This window comes from Podarcis cretensis (genome assembly GCF_951804945.1).
Source record: "Podarcis cretensis genome assembly, chromosome: 2".
Taxonomy (NCBI): domain Eukaryota; kingdom Metazoa; phylum Chordata; class Lepidosauria; order Squamata; family Lacertidae; genus Podarcis; species Podarcis cretensis.
Window position 1 is genome coordinate 4,450,732 of NC_137171.1, and position 21,991 is coordinate 4,472,722.

General features: G+C 42.9%; 1 protein-coding gene across 10 annotated transcripts in view; it reads right to left on the reverse strand.

Moving 5' to 3' along the window:
• R3HDM2 (R3H domain containing 2) overlaps nucleotides 1-21,991 on the reverse strand; it is a gene marked incomplete at its 3' end in the record, with an annotated part of 134,764 nt that overhangs the window by 23,381 nt on the left and 89,392 nt on the right. For 3 of the 10 annotated variants that reach the window (XM_079967078.1, XM_079967075.1, XM_079967077.1), the window contains exons 11-15: nucleotides 18,487-18,518; nucleotides 18,327-18,380; nucleotides 13,104-13,339; nucleotides 4,518-4,678; nucleotides 139-240 (exon numbers count right to left, since the gene is read on the reverse strand). In XM_079967078.1, coding sequence (XP_079823204.1) covers nucleotides 139-240; nucleotides 4,518-4,678; nucleotides 13,104-13,339; nucleotides 18,327-18,380; nucleotides 18,487-18,518 — 585 coding nt within the window. The remainder of the gene's footprint in view (nucleotides 1-138; nucleotides 241-4,517; nucleotides 4,679-13,103; nucleotides 13,340-18,326; nucleotides 18,381-18,486; nucleotides 18,519-21,991) is intronic. The other 7 variants (XM_079967080.1, XM_079967079.1, XM_079967084.1 and 4 more) reach the window with 3 other exon arrangements.

Sequence of the window (21,991 nt, forward strand, 5' to 3'; positions counted from 1 at the left end):
GAGAAAGAGAGCGAGAAAGAGAGAGAGAGAGAGAGAGAGAGAGAGAGAGAGAGAGAAAGAAAGAAAGAAAGAAAGAAAGAAAGAAAGAAAGAAAGAAAGAAAGAAAAAAGAAAATCTAAGAAGTTGGGTTTTTAATACCATATTGTACTGCTGGGGTGGAGAGACTGGCAGGAGGACTTGGGGGCAGGAGCTTGGAGAGTACTGAACAGGCTGCGGAGAGGGCTGCAGAGCTGGGACTGGCTAAGAGTAGAAAAGGAAAGGAAGAAACAGGCATAAGGAAGCAGGGGGTGGGGGGAGAGGAAAGGAGAGGGCAAGGGCAGAGGGAGAAAAGGCAGAACAAGGTTAGTCATTATACATAAAGACATAAGAGGTCTGAAAAGATACCACCAGCTACTGAGCTGGCTTTCCATCTGCTTTAGAGAAAAAGAAAAACCAAGAAATAGAAGCTCTGAAAGACTTCAGCCAAGGGGGAAAGGCAATACGAATAGCAAGACGCCAAAGACCAATTTCTGAGAACTCTGACATCAACATGCATTCCAATTCAGGTACCTGGTAGCCCTTGCAGCCTTAAAAGAAACCTGCCCTGCAACTGGCAGGGCTGTAAAGATTAGGAGACAGGACTCTGCTTTTAGCTGCCTCCTAAGTTTTACAAATCCTGCCAACCTAGCAGTTCGAAAGCACGTCAAAGTGCAAGTAGATAAATAGGTACCGCTCCGGCGGAAAGGTAAACGGTGTTTCCGTGCGCTGCTCTGGTTCACCAGAAGTGGCTTAGTCATGCTGGCCACGACCCGGAAGCTGTCTGTGGACAAACGCCGGCTCCCTCGGCCTATAGAGCGAGATGAGCGTGCAACCCCAGAGTCGGTCACAACTGGACCTAATGGCCAGGGATCCCTTTACCTTTAAGTTTTACAAAAATAGCATATGATTTAAAAAAGATGAAAATCTTTGTCCTGATCACATAAATAATGTAAAATAAGTATTTTATTGTTCTAGGTGGCAAATTCTGGAAAATACACAATTCATCAAGGTGGAGCACACCGGACATATTTGCACATCATGGTAAACCACAATTTAGAGTGACATAAATGAGCCTTTTGCACATAGTCTCCACATGCCCTATCCTCCTCCTGAACAGCTGGAAGGAGTATGGACCACTTTTGCTTAACAACAGTTTGTTGTTTCGCCTGAAGTGACAGATTGTGGATAATATAGGCAGCCATGTTAGTCTGATGCAGAGACCAACTAAGTTTGTTCTTGGTATAAGCTATCGTTTGCATGCACACTTCTTCAGATAACTGTGGTTAATTAAATTTTGTTTAGAGCAAAAAAAAATTGAACCCATGCTACACTGGAGGAGACAGGAGTGAGCCCAAGGCCTGAATAGGCTTGTTCACATCATACAAAACTATGGATAGTGTGACATGCAAACATAGCCATTCACTAGTCTTAAACCCAAATTGGATAAGCCAATTTATCTAAACTGCTAGTTTCGGTTTTCCAGTAATCAGAAAGCAAAGGGGAAAATAGCAACACTAAGCTCTGAGGATGCTTCCAGAAGCAAAGGAGGACAAACGGTGCTGAGGGACTCCTAAGGAGATGTCTGCCAGCTATGAGATCTCCAAGGAGGACATAATGTAGCCCCTGTCCCTTGTAGTGGCAAGGAATGTGACCCTGCCACTTAACAACAACATAATGGTGTTTAAAAACGACATGATCTTAGTTTCCTCTCCTAGTTAGAAATGTGAAGACCTACAAGTCAGAAAAGGGGGGAAATCCCCCTTCAGACATTGATTCTGATTATTGTCAAGTATATATTATTTATTATTTAAGCAGGACATAAAATCTAACCAACAAATAAGGATGTCTAATTTGACACTTGCTAGGTATGAGGATGAAATAATATCAACTGCCTCAACAACTTTGTAAAATACAGCAGAATATCTTCATTTGTCACTACCCCTTTATGCTATGGAGGTGTTATTTTTCTGAGCTTTCCCTGTGAATGCATGTTTCTTCTTTTTTCTGCATAACAATGCTGAGGTCTACATACTGTTTCTTGGCCCAGATGATTCTATTTTAAATAGGTCTACTCAAAAGTAAGTTACAATAAATTCAGCCTTACTCCCAAGTGGGAGTGCACAGACTGTAGCCAAAGCAGCAGAAAAAATCCCCCATACAAAATTTCACATCTTTTCATGGCCCTGCTAAGGTGAGTCTAACCAACAATTATTCTGCTTCAAATTACTATCCTTCCTGTAAAATTACTAAATAAAACTATACCTTATGCTCCATTTGAGCTAAACTAAAAGGGACGCAGGTGGCGCTGTGGGTTAAACCACAGAGCCTAGGACTTGCCAATCAAAAGGTTGGCGGTTTGAATCCCCGTGACGGGGTGAGCTCCCGTTGCTTGGTCCCTGCTCCTGCCAACCTAGCTCGAAAGCACGTCAAAGTGCAAGTAGATAAATAGGTACCGCTCCAGCGGGAAGGTAAACGCCGTTTCCATGCGCTGCTCTGGTTCGCCAGAAGCGGCTTAGTCCTGCTGGCCACATGACCCGGAAGCTGTACGCCGGCTCCCTCGGCCAATAAAGCAAGATGAGCGCCACAACCCCAGAGTCGGCCACGACTGGACCTAATGGTCAGGGGTCCCTTTACTTTTACCTTAAAAGGTCTGTCATGTCAAGCAGCAACAGAACAGAACGATTTGCAAATATTTCAATCCTGCTGCTCTCTGTGGCGACTGAAGGAACTGAGTAGGAAGACAGCCACATTCCTAAGGACTGGGCAGTTTGGTGCAAACCTACCGCTGAGGAGGACAGCCAGAGCCTCGTGTGTGTCTCTCAAATTGTTCTGCTGAGGCAGGGGCAGACCTGTTGTGGAACATGCAGAACTGCAAAGCCCCCACCAACACACATTCCAGGCTTTCCAGATGCAAATCACCTTAACACGCATCTGTGAGCATTTTGTTAGGATGAACCTCTGTCCAGTTTTCTTTGGTTCCTTCCAAAGAAGAGGCCAGTACCAGACTTTTTAGGGCATCTCCCCACAAGACGCTCTTTGTTTTTGATTTAAAAAATAATAATTTTAATTAAAGATTTTCTTGGTTTACAAAAGTACGCCCATTGTCTCTTTTTTCAGGTTGTAGAGTCTTTGCTACAGAATCAGTTACATTTGATGTGAGACATTAGTGTTATATACAATATAAAGGCTGGAGAAGAACTGAGGGGGGAGACACTCTTTGTGGTTGGGAATAACACATCAGCTGCTTCAAATGATTATATCTCAATGGAATAAGCCAAGATATGAATTGACATTTTGCCCGAGTGTGTAGCCCCTTTGCTCCTTCACAGCACACTTGAATGCAATACGGATGTCTTCAGTTAACCAGTGTCCTGCCTCATCTGAACTGGAAAACTATGGTAACCAGCTTTGGAACAAGCCAGAATTCCAAGGCAAGTTCAAACTATAATTTAGGCTTTGTTCTGAAGCTAGGAACATTGTAGCCCAAATAAATATGGCTGATTAGATCCCTTCAAGCCAAATACACCCTGAGCTGATTCTCACTGATCACCTCGCCCCTTTTCACAGCAGGAAAAGGCCAACAATGTCAGCCCAATGCAAGAGGTCAGGACAGAGCTTGCCCCTGCTGTATGATGTAACCTTCACACCTAGGCATGTGTGCGTGCATGCACACACATAACGTTTTAAGAAATTCCTAATTTCCAATTAGGAATGTGTCCTAATGATACAATTCTATTCCACACATTGTGTCTGGTGTTTTTCTTCCTTTTTTCAAGTATTCAAGCATTCTGAAAAAGACTAACTTTCCTTGGAATGAGGAATTTGCAGTGACTGCAAAATTACACATAAATATGGGCAATGGCTGGTGAGATCCAGGAAACCAGAGTGAATTCTAGTGCATGGGGTGGAGGACAGCAAGGATTCATTATCCCTCCCTTTCCCTTCCTCATTGCTAGCAGAACCAGCTTGAATTATTCATCTATTTCACTGTTTTTAGAGCAGAATTCAGGGTCTTTTTTTCTTTGCAAGTGCAGAATATAAGCAGTTCTGCCTTACAGTCACCCTTTTTGCAGTTGATGCTACTGCATCCCTGCAATGCCACATTAGGACCTATGCCAGTAGTGGGGAGCAAGTGGTTCTCCAAGTCTGATCAGCCCCAGCCAGCAGGACCAATTGTCAGATATGGTTGGAGCTGCAGTCCAACATATATATCAAGGGCTACAGTTTCCCCATTCCTGATTTAGGCCGACTGAAGCAATGTCTCCCCAAACTGCATGTTGTGGGAAGCCAGGTTTTGCTACCATGACAGAATCAGTTTGATGGGACTGGATGGGAAGGGAGAGATAAAGAAGAACAGTTTGTGTAGATAATTAAAACAACAACAACCCTTTTCTAGCAGCAGTAAGAATGCTCAGGCACATTCTTCTGTTTCTGCTTCCTGGCTAAGGAACCACAAGAAAACATTCCCTAGAACCTGGTGACATTGAACAGTGACTCACCTGTGATATGATGTGATTACTCATCGACGGCTGTTGCTGGGGTGTGGGTGGAAGTGGTTGCTGTTGCTGCTGTTGTTGCTGAGCAGCGCATGGCAAGAGTCCTTGGCCAGGCTGAGCAGAGGAGACTTGGCTGCAGGCTTCTGGGGTACTTAGTGACAGACCTTCACAAGGAAACAAAATGCACGCAACAGATGTTAACAAAAAATGTGCATTACTTCTGAAAGGAGAGGTGTGAGGGTGCAAGCCTGGCTAGAAGAAACACCGTAAGGACGGAAAATCCTTGATGTATACAAAAATGACTCCGTACATGGTCAGGGGCACCTTTGTCATTGGCCTGGCTAGGCATTTCTACAACAGATTCAGTATAGAGCCATGGCTCTGTTGAAGCCTTGATGCACAACACCCTACTTCTCTTAGCCTATTTCACTTTGGTGCGCTGATGTCTGGGTTCTGCTGTTCTTGTGAGCTGCTCTGTGCATTTCTGTTATGAATAAATGCATATAAAATTCCAAGGTAACCAGATTTTCATAAGTTAATATGCTAGGCAAATGGAGCCTGAACTTCCCTGCACTTACAGGCAGACTTTCAAAATATATCTGCCTTCTCTGTAGCAGCTGGACAATCATCACAGCTGCATCTGAGCAATTTCGGGCATTAGCTGGTGTTTACTCCCACAGACCCTCTGTGAGGTAAAGGATTTACTTGTTAGTTCCATCTTCCAGGTGGATACAAAGGGTTCTGGTCATATTTTTACAGACTCAGCCATGAAAATAACTGAATGAACTCATCTCTCCTAGGTCCCAATACAATGCCCTTTGGCCCACCCCCCTGAAGAATATTTGTGGCACAGAAGGAAACTAGAAGTATAAAGAACACTGGTTAATTGCTCTGCTTTGTGGCAAACTTGGAAAGGGTAGCTGCATTAAGTGTCAATCTGTACACGCTTTAGCTCCTGGAGAATGCCAAGAACAGTTGATGCAATTGCCATCTGGTTCAGGTCTCCTCAATAAAGACCTCACTTCTGGGTTTTGTCTCAGGAAGTTGTTATATAGCTAGAAGCTAATTCACATAATAGATTGGGGAAATGTATCCATGTTTTCCTGTTGTTGTTGTTGTTGTTGTTTAGTCGTTTAGTCGTGTCCAACTCTTCGTGACCCCATGGACCAGAGCACGCCAGGCACCTCTGTCCTCTACTGCCTCCCGCAGTTTGGTCAAACTCATGCTGGTAACCTCGAAAACACTATCCAACCATCTCATCCTCTGTCGTCCCCTTCTCCTTGTGCCCTCCATCTTTCCCAACATCAGGGTCTTCTCCAGGGAGTCTTCTCTTCTCATGAGGTGGCCAAAGTACTGGAGCCTCAGCTTCACGATCTGTCCTTCCAGTGAGCACTCAGGGCTGATTTCCTTAAGAATGGATAGGTTTGATCTTCTTGCAGTCCATGGGACTCTCAAGAGTCTCCTCCAGCACCATAATTCAAAAGCATCAATTCTTCGGCGATCCACCTTCTTTATTGCTCCAGCTCTCACTTCCATACATCACTACTGGGAAAACCATAGCTTTAACTATACGGACCTTTGTTGGCAAGGTGACGTCTCTACTTCTCAAGATGCTGTCTAGGCCTGTCATTGCCCTTCTCCCAAGAAGCAGGTGTCTTTTAATTTCGTGGCTGCTCTCACCATCTGCAGTGATCATGGAGCCCAAGAAAGTAACATTTCTTCCCCTTCTATTTGCCAGGAGGTGATGAGACCAGTGGCCATGATCTTCGGTTTTTTGATGTTGAGCAGTTTCATGGATCACTGCCTTGCCGTGGCGAAGGGGCTTGAAGAACTCAGAGAAGCTATGAACCAAGCTATGGGTGCCAAGCAGGGCACCCAAGATGAACAGGTTATAGTGGAGAGTTTTGACCAAACATGATCCACCTGCCAAGAAAACTCCATGGACAAAGACAACAGGCATGTTTTCCTACATGGATACAAATTGCAGGGCATCATGGCTAGCTGGGGATTCATTGTGGCATGTATGCTCAATACGTGTCTGTTCTGTATTCTGTACTCGTGTACGTTGTTTTGTACAATAGAGATATTCTAAAACCTTTATGTCTGAAGCAGCCTTAGCCTTCCCATATACATCCCAAGTAGAATCACAGAATTGTAGAGTTGCACGGGACCTCGAGAGTCCAGCCCCCTGCAACGCAGGAAGTTCAACTAAAGCATCCCTGGCAGGTGGCCATCCATCTTTTGCTTAAAAACTTCCAAGAAAGGAGAGTCCACGGCCTCCCGAGGGAGACTGTTCCATTTTCAAACAGCTCTTACTATCAGGAAATTCTTCCTAATGGTTAGTCAGAATCTCCTTTCTTATAACTTATAAATGGCTTCGTCTGAGTCCTACCTTCTGGAGCAGGAGAAAACAAGCTTGCTCCACCTTCCATGGGACAGCCCTTGAGACACTTGAAGATGGCTATCATATTTTCTCTCCTCTATTTGGATTTACCACCAAGGAAGACAAACCAATGCTCTTACTTATGAGCAATCGTACGGCAACATACTGCATGTTTTATACATCTGCTCCTGCTCTTTGTAAATATGTACTGCAGGTGTGCAGGGGAGGGAAAGTGCATTGGAACAAATGAGAGACAAGAGTAATGACAAGAAACAATGAAATAAAAATGAAGTGACCTAAAAATGGCACTATTCAGATGCGACTTGATCTCCCCTGCCTGCTTCTCTCCCAAGGCCAGATATCTAGCACTTGGACCTCAAGAGATATCCATTGTAATCATCATCATCATCATCATCATCATCATCATCACCATCATTTTATTTGTATGCTGCCTTTCCGTAGCTGTGGACGCAGGTGGTGCTGTGGGTTAAAGCCTCAGCGCCTAGGGCTTGCCGATCGAAAGGTCGGCGGTTCGAATCCCTGCGGCGGGGTGCGCTCCCGCTGCTCGGTCCCAGCGCCTGCCAACCTAGCAGTTCGAAAGCACCTCCGGGTGCAAGTAGATAAATAGGGACCGCTTACCAGCGGGAAGGTAAACGGCGTTTCCGTGTGCGGCTCTGGCTCTGGCTCTGGCCAGAGCAGCGATGTCACGCTGGCCACGTGACCCAGAAGTGTCTCCGGACAGCGCTGGCCCCTGGCCTCTTGAGTGAGATGGGCACACAACCCCAGAGTCTGTCAAGACTGGCCCGTACGGGCAGGGGTACCTTTACCCTTTTTCCGTAGCTGAAGCCATGCTCAAGGCAGCTTACAATATGAAAAGACTTACATAACTACAAAATAAAACACATCAAAAAGTACACGAGAAAACTTAAACAAATTCCACATAAATCATAAGATATAAATATACAAAAAAATCCTATCAATAACAGCAACAACAAAAACCAACAAAACCACCTAAACAATACCCCTGAATAACCAGATCTTTGTCCAGTTTCACTTATACCAAAATACACTGTCATAGCAAAGGAGGGGGAAGAATTGTGACCGTGAGCAAGCAACAATGGATAGAGGCAGGAGAAATAAATATGGGCATTTCAGTGCCTGTCCCTGAAGTTCAACTGGAAGATACTTGTAAACAGGGTGAGTACATGGATGGTTGGATATGAATCATTCCCAACAGTGAGAGAAGAGACACAACGCTGCTGTGTTCCACACCCACCCCTTTATTGATATTATTCCAATTTCTGAGCTAAAGAAGAATAATGAGTACATCTGTAAAGCCATCATCCACCCTCTGTGCAGAGGAAGATGACTTGGTGATGCTGCGGAGTAACAGAAGGGAGCCTGGAGACTGCAATTCATTCCATGCCGACTTGACTGGGAAAATAGAACAATATGTTTTTCATATAATTAAGATGTATAAGCAGAGAGCTGTATTTTTTGGCTAACTGCAAGGTTGTCACCTGAGCGCAAAGGTTGGTAGCTGGTGATCAATTCAGCATCCTAAGAATTTCTGCCTGCTTTCTCCCTCTCCTTTTGTCATTGGATTATACAGCTAATAAAAAATAATAATCCGTATTATCTGATGAAATCTCAGATGTCAGAGAGATGTAGCAACATTTACAGTAGCTGGGGAAGTGGGGCTGCAGTGTCCATGGCAGGGGGAAGGGAGGCTGTAGTGGAAAAGGCTCAGGGCCCCCTCCATATCCTTCCCTCTTTTTATTCCCTGGACAAAACTCACACATAAAATTAAAGTTATTTGGAAACTCAGATCTTGACAACTTAACAAATTAACTTAGGAAATTATCCTCCCAGGACAGAATTCTGAGGGAATTGGGTGGGGTGGGTTAAAGTACTCACATGTTATATGGAATGGTGGGAAAACAAAAGTAGAACCAAGCAATTTTGAAGAGTTTGGGAGTGAATAAATTCCACCAATTAAAAAAAAAACAAAAAACCACACACTTGGATAATGTCAGTGGTGCAATACAGGAAGTTCAATACAACACAGTTCAACTGATGGTACATTCAGATCTGGGCATGAATGAGAATTCAATAGTGCTATGTTTAGCCACCCCTGTCAAGCCTTAAATCAGATGATATTTTTCATGAATGAGACAAAAGCTTTGAAGGTAAATACAACATTTTGGACAGGCAGCTCTCACCATTTTGTGGCATTTTCTCTTGGGAATTATAGGATCAAAACTACCTAAACAATACCGAATTTACGTATGCAGGTACAGCTGCAGGAATGTTATTTGCCCCCAAATGAAAAGAAGTAATAGTCCTGATGAGAGAAGAATAAGAAATCAGGACAACAAACTTTTTATAAGGGAATGGAAAAGGTTTATTGATTATTTACAAACAAACTATAAACAGATTAAAACATTGGCAGGATTATTGTTATAACTTGCAGCTTCAAAAACATATATGAGAAGAGATGAATAAAAGAATAAGTCAAGATAATTTGGAATATGCAGGGAATGATAAAAATAAATTTAAGGAACCACAGAAAGAGGAGGAAGGAAGTTGAAGTTTGAAATGTTAGAATTATTGTTGAACTACTGTTGAAATGTAAATAAATGAAAATTATAAATAAAATTATATATAAAAAAGAGAATTCAAGCGTGCTATGTTTAGCCATGTCTGTCAAGCCTTCAATCAGCTAATATGTTTCATGAATGACACAAAAACTTAGAAGGGAAATACAACATTTTGGACGGACAACTCTCACCATTTTGTTGCATTTTTTCAAGACAGAAAAGTCATGAAACTCAATTTTCCAGAAAACCCAGTTGTTAGTCACTAGGAAGAGTGAAACCAGTTTACAGTGGTGCCCCGCAAGACGAACGCCTCGCAAGACGGAAAACCGGCTAGACGAAAGGGTTTTCCGTTTTGGAGGCGCTTCGCAAAACGAATTTCCCTATGGGCTTGTTTCGCAAGACGAAAATGTCTTGCGAGTTCCTGTGGGTTTTTTTCCCTCCCCCCCCTTTTCCTAAACCGCTAAGCCGCTTATCAGCTGATCCGCTGATAAGCCGCTTAACAGCTGATCGCTAAAAGCCGCTAAACCGCTAATAGCGCTAATCCGCTAAGCTGTCAATGGGCTTGCTTCGCAAGACGAAAAAACCGCTATACGAAGAGCCTCACGGAACAGATTAATTTCGTCTTGCGAGGCACCACTGTATATCATTGATTCATCTAGCTCTGCTTTATCTGTAATGAGTGGAAATAGCTCTCCAGGGCTTCAGGCAGGAATCCATCCTGGGTGTGTCTACTCTGACTTGTTGGGGATTGAACCTGGAACCTTCTGCATGCAAAGCTGATGGAAACTGCCGATGGAAACCTTCTACTACGGTTTTCTTCTTGTTCTTGTATTGCCTCATGCTGACCACTATCCATCAAAACACCAGTCTTCAATATAAATGGTAAAACTTACTCTTTCATTTTCAGTAGGTGCACTCCATCTCCCCTTGCTTAGTTTTCCCCATTATGATGGTGTGGAAATGCTAGTTCACTTTTCCCCCACCCAATTTATAGTATTAAGGGACTAACAGCTCATTTCGTCAATAATTTTCTTTTTCAAGGTCCACATAACTTTAGTATTTCTCTTGATTTATTGGGCTGTGAGCTGCCTCAAGATGGGAACAATCTATAGTTATTATTGAATTGTGCACCAGCTAAAAGAACAGGAGAACCTCAGAATTGAGGGTGCAGATTGAATTCCTCACCAATCCAGGAGAATTATGCAGGGCCACAGTTACTAATACAGCCTTGGCCGTCTTTCTTGTTGAGTGCAACTGCCACTGATGGAAAAAGAACCAGGACTATTCACATGAGTTGCTTATGGAAGGCATAGCTCCTTGACAGACTCATCCAAAACACATGTGTCCAGTTAGCACTCACCAGCACTGAGGAGACTTGTAGCATGGCTTGATGTCATCACTTGAGAGGTACTACAATAGTACTCTCTAAAGCTACTGCCTTTCTGCACACACACGCACAACCTGTGACTGTCACATACAAAGCAGCTGTGTAAAAAAGGAGTCTACACTGCGACCTGTTTTCAAATGTGAGATCTGTTCTATGCAGAAAAGCATCACTGAGAGGAAAAATTCTGCAACTCATCTGCCTATCAACATGTGTGCATATGTCTCATTGAGTGTACAGAATTTGAAAATCCATTAGTTAGAGCATCCCAATACTGATGAATGGCAAAGGAGAGATATACTTGCCATAGTGACAACCTAACCTGACTTGTAGGTGTCCCGCCCCGCCCCGCCCTGCACAGAAGTGCTTTCCCTAAAACAAACTGGTTGCAGTGCCATCAAGCCTTGAACGGGAGTACCAGACCTCCCAAATCTCAAAGGCAACAGAAGGCTCCTTAGAATCATAGAATCATAGAGTTGGAAGAGACCACAAGGGCCATCGAGTCCAACCCCCTGCCAAGCAGGAAACACCATCAGAGCACTTCTGACATATGGTTGTCAAGCCTCTGCTTAAAGACCTCCAAAGAAGGAGACTCCACCTTCTTTGTAAGTGTCCATTTACAGAGGTGACCTAGACATCCTAGACAAGATCAAGCCAAGGGGTGTACAACAGCAATTGGTGGGGCATCACAGAGCATCGCTGCCGCTGACTGAGAGTGGGAGGGGGCAAGGAGCGGACAGTGACAGGAGCATCAGATTGGCTCTCCTGCCACACTTGCACCACACTAAGCTCCAAGCACATTGATCCTTCACCTTTTGGTAAGGGGCAGCAATGTTCAGCAATGGAAAGCCAGGCAAACAATGCTGCCCTCCCTGTGGCACCCTGCTGACTGCTGCTGGGGTGCACATTCATTCTACACTCCATTAAAATCAAAGGGCTTTTCCTCTTTCTTATTTTTGCAGCCAGTATATAAAACAGAACGGTTTATGGGCAATTCAAGAACTCAGGGTGAAGACGGATAGAGACCGCAACAGCAGTGCCAACTCTTTAGAGAAAGAAAACTGCTGCTTTGGCTGTCACTTTGGTTAAGAGAGAATGCAGCATAGAATTCAATAAAATGAAAATTTTAAAGCACATGTGGGGAACTATGAGGAAATTACTACTAGCAACCAACTTAGATGGGATGGTGATGAATGGCTGGAAGGGGAAAGCAAATGGTCTTGAAGCTTTGAGTTTTATCATTCTGGCCCATATCAAAATTATTACATTTCTCAGTCATCTTAAGTTCTGAAAATAGGAAAGAATGCAAGCGGCAGGGTCAATAAGGTGCAATTATCATTTAATTAAACTCCAAAGTGTTTTGGCTGCCTTCATAAAAAGGAGACTCATTTCTGCAGTTAGTTAAATAAAAAATACATCATTATGCAGAGGAACAATCAAGTTAGGAAACCTGAGAACTAAAACTAGAATTGCACTTCATTGGCCTTGCCTTTGCAACTTTGCCTATAGGATCTTTTTACATATTGCTTTTCACTAAAGCCACAAAGCGGCTTACAAAACAAAAGCATACAACATTAAAACCATAAATTAACTTTTGAGTCTGTCAGCAATATATACGGGAGGAAGAACTAATGCCACATGCTGACAGCATCAATCCCTGGGATGGTGGCTAGAAGGGAGGAATCATGAAACAATCATACATGGATCACAAGCAATTTGTTGTCAAATCCATGTGTAATTCTAACCTAGTTGAAATCAATGGTTTTGTCACTGAGCCCAATGACATGAAGATGACTGAACTCACTAGGTAGGATTAGCATGCACCCAGGGCTTAGAAATCTGCAGAGTCGTCTGGATTTATTTCTGGAATGGGACAATTTTCGCTACCAATTTGTTTCCTCTTGTTTCCTCCCCAGTTTTCACTGCTAGCACATTTGCTACCCCACTCCAAGCTGACCACATACCTCACTGAGCTCTATCCTCCTCTCTTGCAGGATGTTTTTCAGGTCTTCTGTCTATATTGTTGCAGAGAAGCACAGGTGCAGCAAAGAATGAGCTGGAGGCCCCTGTCCATCTCTCCACTGACAACAGGAAAGCAACCTCCAGTTCTTTATTGGGCGACAACTAGTTTTAATCCTGGATTGCCCAAAATGGACTCACCACAAGCCACAAGGTTTTCTCTCATTCTAACTGAATGGGGGCAGTAAAGAAGGAAGTGATACCTGGCCTGATAGTCCTGCTGGCACTGCTTCCTTTGCCGATGCCACCGATGCTGTCTCCTCGTGTCAAAATGGAAATGCCGCTAAAGCTGCTAGCTTTGGTGACAGGAGGACGTAGATTGCGGGTAGAGCCATCTGAGTCTGTGCTGCTCCAAGGCCTGGGCTCAAGTGACTTCAGATCGCTCTCGGTGCTGCTCTGGCGGCTGCCCGAGGCCCGGCTGAGCCCGTCCCGGTTACCCCTGCAGCAGAGATTACAGCGGTTAACGCCACTGAGAGCTAGAAAGGTACAGCATGTCTGGACATTCAAGGCACCAATGTGTTGTTTGTGTTAGAAGAACAGACAAGACAAGCACAAGTAGCTACACTGAGAAGGACCAGCTCAGCGAATACCACCCATCACATGAATTAGCATGGAGGCTGGTGAGTTTTACAGGCAGCTCCTGGCAATGTGGGCTGCCATATGTGTAGAATGGTCTGTATCGTAGCTGCTCAAGGCCTACCCAGAAACAGAGATCTAAAAGGCACATTGACCTCCTAAGATACAGATCAGGCAGGGGAAAGAATCTGAATGGTCTTGGGATCTCTTTCTGATCAGACAGCAGATGAACTGCATCTCTCAAACAGCAGGCCTGGACCAGATTAACCATTAAGCAAGCAGCCTAAGGCCCCAGCAAATGTGGGATCTTCCCTTCCGAGATACATTTATTTGGAAGTTTCCCAATGTAGCCCACCTATCCTGCTCCTGGCACACATCATTTTCAAAAATGCCTCAAAACAAAACATGGGACCTCTCTCTCATTATGAGACAAGGAGAAAATAGAAGCCACTGTGAATCCAGTAGAAAGAAGAAAACATCAATGGCTGGCTGTCTGGCATGAGAAGATAAAGGAAATTGTAGAACATTTCAGAAGAACAGGATAGATAATAGAGAAGGAAGCTACTACATTGCAGAGTTACAGAGCGGTATATGTAAGCAGAGTAGAAAGGGATGCCTGTGATCAGAGATGTCTAGTCCTCTGAGAATACAGCTCTACCAAAAGGACCCCCATGCTAAGCACTTCAAAAATAAATGGTGTATTTGGCTTTGAGGCTATATTTGTTTATTCTGTGACTAAATTTATATCCCTCCCTTCTTTCCTGAAAAGATGGCATGGGCAGCTAACAACATTAAATCAACAAACAAACAAATATTTGAACATCTATGGTATTTGGATGTCCGTACTCCCTTCCAAAGGACTGCACAAATAAAAATGCCTTTAAACTCTGCCTGAACATGGCCAGGAAAGGGGACTGCCTAATGTCCCCAGGAGGGAGTCCCAGAGATGAGGTGCTGACACAGAGAAAGCCCTGTCTTTGCCAGTCACAACAGAAGTGATGTGAGGAGAGCCCCTTCTCCCTCTAATTTTAAACTGTGTGTTGAGGCAGGGACATATGGAGGGAGGTGATTCTTCAAGCGTTGGCTCCCAAGTAATTTTGTGCACCCACATGTTAAATTGATCCTAGAAGCGCACCAGCAGCCAGCACAGTGCTCTCAGGTTTGGAGTGTTGAGCTCTCCTCCAGGCACAATCATGTGCTCTAACTTGGCCATATTTGTCCCTAGTTTTGCACCACCTCCATTCTAGCCATCTACCAGTCCTTTTCATAGCCCAGAGCTCCACAGAAAATCAAGGGGCTTTCCAGCTCCCATGGACCTAAAGAGGACACAATCATGTTGATGGCTCTCTACATCTCACCATGCTGCAAGCAGAGCAAGGGCCTCAACAACAGCAGCAGCAATGCCAGCTAGAAAATTCCCCGGACCATTCAAGAATATTTCATATTCCATAGGTCTCCAGGGGCAGACCATGCTCAAATCTCCCCCACCCCTGCAGGAAACCAGTCGCTTAAACTTCACAAGGGAGTGATCGATCCATAACAAGGTGATAAGACAACCTCTGATCACCACTGAATCACTCCCAACCCATTCTGTAACCAAAACAACAACAACAATCAGACTAAACATATGGCCCACGCTCTGTGTTGGACTACTGATGATTTGAGACAACCCTCTGATTGTCATGGCAGCCATGAAGTCCTAAACTGATTTCCAACAGGACAGCTTCCATATGGACACTGAAGTCCTTCATGACCAGCATACTAGGGTTCTACAAAACCACACCAGAATCTGCATCTGCCAGTTCAGGGAGGCTACCGGGCAGCAGGATGGATGATACACAAGCCGCATCCCTATTCTCTATTTTTGGCTAAGTATCAGTCTGCATCTGCATGAGAACTATTTTAATTCTTTTAACATGTGGAATAGTTTTAAATATTGGTAATGGTTTTTATGTATGGAAACAGTTCTTTTTTCCTCAGAGTGTACTCAAGGGTATGCAGTACTGCCCCCCCCCCTTGTTGCTAAAAAGTCTAGCACTTACGGGAACAACTTCATGGTGAGTAGCAGCACCTATTTTTCTAGAAAAAAAGCTGTATGGAATGGAACTGTTTTTAAACTTTTCTTGTTTTGTGGTTGTGATTGTTTTATAATTGTAATATTTCATTACTGTTACACACCTGGGACCTTAGAGTAATGGGCAGCTAAAAAATCTAATAACGTAAATGAATATCAGGTACACCAGCCTGTATCTGTTTCCCAGCTTGACTGGCTTCCTGCTAACACAGATGGAATCGTGGTTAACTACTGTGACACTCCTCTAGACACATACACACAGTTTTGCCCAGTGCTGGGCAGAAGGGCTCAGTCAGATCAGGAAATGTTGAATGAACAAGTTAACAGGAAGTTTAGTTTATTTGCACACTTAACATGATTCCTATAATGAGTTAGATAGAAAGTTAGTTCAGGCACAGAGAGCTGTCCTACATCTTTCACTGTGAAGACAGGTGCAAGAAGTCATTCAGTTACTTTAGCACTCTCTTACTCCCTTGTTGTCCAAAGATCCAACCACCTCCCTGGCCAAGTTCCCACTTCTAATTGCATTTGTTGTCATTTAGTGATTTGCTCCTCAATTTCTTTTTTTTCTTTCTTTTTTTTGCATTCTGTACTGTCGGCTTGCATTTCTCAGTTATTTTCTTGTTTTGGTCTCCTCATTTGGACAAGACTTTAATATTCTAAAGTCTTCTTCCTTGATGCTGCTTGTTAAGCATGCAAGAATCCTCCTGACCCTAGTGGTACTTTTCCTGAATTGGGATATACATTCTAGCTGAATTTCTATTATTGCTGCTTTGAACAATTTTATTATGTTTTTAGATATGTTGTAAGCCACCCACAGCGGCTCGGGAAACCCAGCCAAAGGAGTGGGGTATAATGATGATTAATAAATTATTATTATTAATTCTCAAGCATTCCAAAGAGATCTGACTCTTTACTTTTCCTCTCAACTTCTTTTTTACCAATCACCTGCTTTTGGGGAATTTTCCTCTTTTGAAGTAAAATGTAACTGTGTTGGATTTCTTTGGCAATTGTCCACTTATGTATATGTTGAACATGATAGCAATTTAGGCACTGTCTCCAATCAATTTAACAATATTTACATCATGGACCAGGTCCTGAATTATTTTATTAATAATAAAATTTAAGTCCAGAGTCACACACACACACGCCTGCCTAGTTGGTTTCATCTCCAACCATTGTATGGCACAGTGTTTTAAGATATTTGGAAATTTAGTGGCACGACAGTGCATCCGGGAGAACATATGACGCGAGTATGAGGTTTTGTTTCTTAGATGTAAAAATGGCTAGGTTGGACTCCAGGTGGCTGAAAAGGTATGAGGTGAAGAAATGTCTGTCCCTACAATGGCAAATTGCATATAAGCCACTGTAGACCAGAACTGGAAATGAAGAAGAGGGGAGAAGTTCTAAAATTTCCAACACTAAGCTGTCTGCTGAGCAACATCCCCTGAAGCATGTTCTTAAGTGCATCCTTCCACTTGAAGGGGAGCTGCTATGGCTGTACATTAACTCCTCATCTCTGCTGAGCTCTTGCTTTAGTTAGATTTGCACATACATTAAGAGCAGCAACATAGGAAGTCTGATCCATGGGGCACAGTCTGAGTGATGCTACAGAAGGATAGTTCGACCTCAAGGGATCATTAAGATTTTAAAAATATTGCATTGAATTGCCTCTTGTTCTGTGGCCAGAAAAGTAGGAGCTCTGTTGATACTGATCAAGAAATGTGCCCTGACATTCCTTTACCTAGGTGCATTTTAAATCACTTTCATGTTAAGCTAGCCCCTGATAACATATTGTTGTACTGAAGGGTGAATAGAGAATTAAGTAACTTTCACATCTTTTTAATATCTACCCCACTGAAAAGCCATTTTTATCAGTTTGCAGCATTAGGAGAGGACAAGAGGTAAATCTTGAGTTCTTTTCTGTCTAAGCAGCTGCAGTTTAGGGACAACTCTGATTACCGCCCCGCCCCCCCAATAAAAGATTGCTCATTCAGATGTTCTGCTAACATAGAATATCGTGCTGCCTTTATTTAAGGGGTAAAGATGACCCCTGACCGTTAAGTCCAGTACTTGCACTTTTTGCATGCTTTCGAACTGCTAGGTTGGCAGGAGCAGAGACCGAGCAACGGGAGCTCAACCCGTCGCGGGGATTCGAACCACCAACCTTCTGATGGGCAAGCCCTAGGCTCTGTGGTTTAGACCACAGAGCCACCAGCATCCCTGCCTTTATTTACCCACAAGTAATTCAAACAGAAAATGAATCTCACAACGAGGTTAAAAAAAGGATGGAGAACTTGTTGCTCATGAGTTAGGGATGATGGGAATTGCAGTCTAACAGCATCTGGGAAGACCACAGGTTCCCCATCCTTGGATTAAAGACAGCCAAATGTTCCATGAGATTATGCAAGACTCTGTTCTCATAAAGGTTCAATGCATGGTGAAGATGGCTGGATCCAGATTGAAATATTCCCATTTCCTGCATCCAGTCCCCATGGCTAGCCTCCATAAAACTGCAGTTCTAAGCTCACTTACTTGAAAGTGAGCTACAATGAAATAAGTGGAACTTATTTCTTAAGTATATGTGCTTGGACACCAGCAATCTTTTGAATACACCAGTGTTTTAGTTTTATCTGTGTTTGCATGTGTGTAGGAGAGGTTGGACACAAAGTGATGTTACAAAAGATGAGACAATTTGAAGGACTCCACAAGCAGCCATGCATGGTGCGAATTTGCTCTGCAAGACAAATGTATGCAAGAAATCACACAGAGGTACCTAAAGATCTGCCGCCTTTTGTGAGAGCTAGAAGAAAAGCCTTCTTTGGAGAGTCTGTTGGTTAACATCAAAGAAAAGCATTGTTATGGAGTTTAAGATCCTCTCTCCCTTAAGAAAGCCTGAAGATGGAAGGAAGCATGCATGCATGAGTTGTACTAACCTGCTGTCGTTCAGGAATCCGTTCTGGCCAGACTACCAGCAGACAGAGCCACACAATTTGAAATGGAAACAAAAAGAACAGCTCTCATAAGATATTTGTCCTGGCAAGCTGAAATCAAGGGGCATCTAGGCACTCAAAAAGAAAGGAGTTCAAGATCCCCTGCTAAAATATTCCTATAATTGCAACTAAGTGCAATAAAAGAGGGAAACCCCATTCAAAGGGGGAGGGGAGCAGGAAGCTAAAGCAAAGGGGTAGAATAAATTATTTTATATCCAATAATTTATAATCCAATATGTTTTGGATCTATCAGGTCCTTCATCAGAAATTTCTTTTTTTTTAACCTTTTTCTGTTACAAAATTGTACAGACGTAAATCATAAAGTATGACATTGCTGAAAAAATGGGTCACTACATATATTGTTTTACAGTGATTACAGTAAATCAGTTCAATTAATTCTTCAACCAATCAGCTTGGAAAACACAGAATAATAGGAGTGAGCTAATGAGTAGTGCCAGCTTACACTATATTGTAATATATGTTGCAGGTATTTCTCATCCATGTGTTGTTTCATTTGCATATTTAATAAAATCATAGAATCATACCACACAGTGTAAAAATTATCTCATTTTTTCCTATATCCTTGCCATCTTCAATTTTTGCAACAACATTTCCATTTTGGCTGTTTGCCAATATTCATTAATTGCAAGGTTTTCCAAGTTCTGTCTGTTACTGTTCTAGCAACTGTTCATAAATGTGTAATTAATTCCTTACTTCTTGATTGGTTTTTATCTGAAGTATGTAAGTTAAGTAAGGCTAAAGACGAAGTTAATGGGATTGTCTGAGCTGTAATCTGAGATATTTCTTTAAAAACTTTCTTCCAAAATAGTTCTATTTGTGGACATTTGTGGATATTTCCACCACAGTTTTCTAGTTCTGCTGAATCTCTCAGCGGCTTTTGATACTATTGACCATGGTATCCTTCTGAACCATCTAGAGTAGTTCGGAGCTGGGTGGGGGCACTGTTAAGCAGTGGTTCCACCCCCTCCTCCTGGGCTGTGTACAGAAAATGGTTTTGGGGGATGAGTGTTCAGACCCCATGGCTCTCACTTGTGGGGTGCTTCAGGGCTCCGTCCTCTCCCTCATGCTTTTCAACATCTATATCAAGGACGTCAAACTCCCAAGAGACTGCAATCTACTCCCAGGAAAAAAAACTAGCAGTGATCTACTCATGGGGGGGGGGGGCAAAGTTGTTGAGCTTTCTTAAGGGGGGAACGCAATGGTTCTGCCGGTTTTGGGGGGTGGACGAGCAAAAAATCCCTAACCAAGTAGTAAGCCCAGCAGCTATAGCTCTGTCTTCAGTTTTTGCAATCGTGCACAAATGAAGGACAGAGCGAGGGGGCGAAGCCAGATGCTCCCCATCCCGCTTTCACCTGGGGATCAACCTGTCAATCACGGTCGACCGGATGGACATCCCTGATCTATATGAAGCTTCTGGGATAGATCATCAAGGGTTTGGGCTGGGTGTTCACCAGTATGCGGATAATACCCAACCCTACCTCTCTTTTAAATCAGAACCAGTGAAGGCAGTGAATGTCTTGTGTGAGTGTCTAGAGGCAGTTGGAGGATGGATGGCGGCTAACAAACTGAAGTTGACAAGGCAGAAGTACTGTTTTGGGGGACGGGGGAGGTGGAGGTAGAGGACTCCCTGGTCCTGAATGGGGTAACTGTGTCCTTGAAGGACCAGATTTGCAGCCTGGGAGTCATTTTGGATTCACAGCTGTCCATGGAGGCACAGGTCAATTCTGTGTCCAGGTTAGCTGTCGACCAGCTCCATCTGGTACGGCAGCTGAGACCCTACTTGCCTACAGACTGTCTCACCAGAGTGGGGCATGCTCTGGTTATCTCCTGCTTGGACTGCTGCAATGCGCTCTACATAGGCTATCTTTGAAGGTGACTCAGAAGTTATAACTAATACAGAATGTGGCAGATAGACGGGCGACTGGGAGCAGCCGCCTGGACCATGTAACACCGGTCCTAAAGGATCTTCACTGGCTACCAGTATGTTTCTTCTGGCGGGGTCTTCTGGCGGTTCCCTCATGGCAAAAAGTGAAGTTACATTTAACTGTGTATTGACAAATGTATTTGTATTCTTTTCTCTGACTGACGGTCGAATAAAAAGATTGATTGATTGAGGGAACCAGGCAGAGAGCCTTCTCGGTAGTGGCGCCCTCCCTGTGGAACACTCTCCCATTAGATGTTAAGAAGATAAAGAACTACACAACTTTTAGAAGACATCTGAATGCAGCCCTGTATTGGGAAGTTTGTAATGTTTTAAACATTTTACTATGTTTTTATATGTGCTGTAAGTTGCCCAGAGTGGCTGGGGAAACCTAGCCAGATGGGCAGGATATAAATAATACAGTTGTTGTTGTTGTTGTTGTTGTTGTTGTTGTTGTTGTTGTTAAGTATGTACCTATAACTTGGCATCCTCTTCAGCATAATTTAAATACCATTCATGCACAATTTTGAGTGAAAGTGCCATAGTAGTTGCTGACACTGTTTTATATGCTGTTTTTTGTTCCATTTATCCTCAATGTATATCCCAATTTAGTTCCCACCAACTTTTTAGATTTTACTGAGGGCAAAATTGGTTCTCAATAAGGGTTCTGTATAAAAGGGAAATTAATCTCTTAGTCATTATAGTATCTCTTATTACTATCTATTTATATTCTGTTTGCTTGTGGCATCATTTTTTATTGGTTTATTTGTAATAAATTATCTTAAACAATATCCTAACATCCATGAAATTTTATTATTTTCTAAACCTATTTGCATCTCTCTTACTGTAAGAGGTTGCCCCTTACTATAATAATCTTTAAAGTATTATAAATGGTTTTCTTTCCATTATATCTGTTTTTATTTTGAAATAAAGGATTATGTTGTATCAGAATTATAGGTGGGTCCTGGGGATAAAACTTTTGACCAAATTTTCCCATATTCAAAATGATGGTAAACCAACTCATTGATCAAAGCTTATTTTTCATTAATTCTAATGCCCTTATAGGAACATTATCAATTGCTATATCCCATGTTGACAACTGGATGCTCTTATTGGATGACATCAGTTCCACCATAGGTCTAAGTTGGCTTGCTTCATAATAATTCAGGGAATTTCAAAATGCAGAAGCTCAGTCTTTTGTTATGCTGTCTCTACTTTCTAGTAAAAGGGGAGACAGCAAAACAAAAGATTAAGCTTCTGCATTTTGGAATTCCCTGAGGGATCCAAAACGTGTTGGGCTATAAAGTACTGGACATAAAAATGTTGGATATTTCCCCTACCCCTTTGCTTCCTGCTCCCCACCCCACCCCCACCCCAATAGCTAGTCTCTAACTGAAATGTAAGTATGCTCACTGACCTAGGGAGATCTGTAGTTTGATTTATACGTGCAGCTCAAGACACACATTTTTACGTAGAACTTATATAATTAAAAACACCCAATTACTA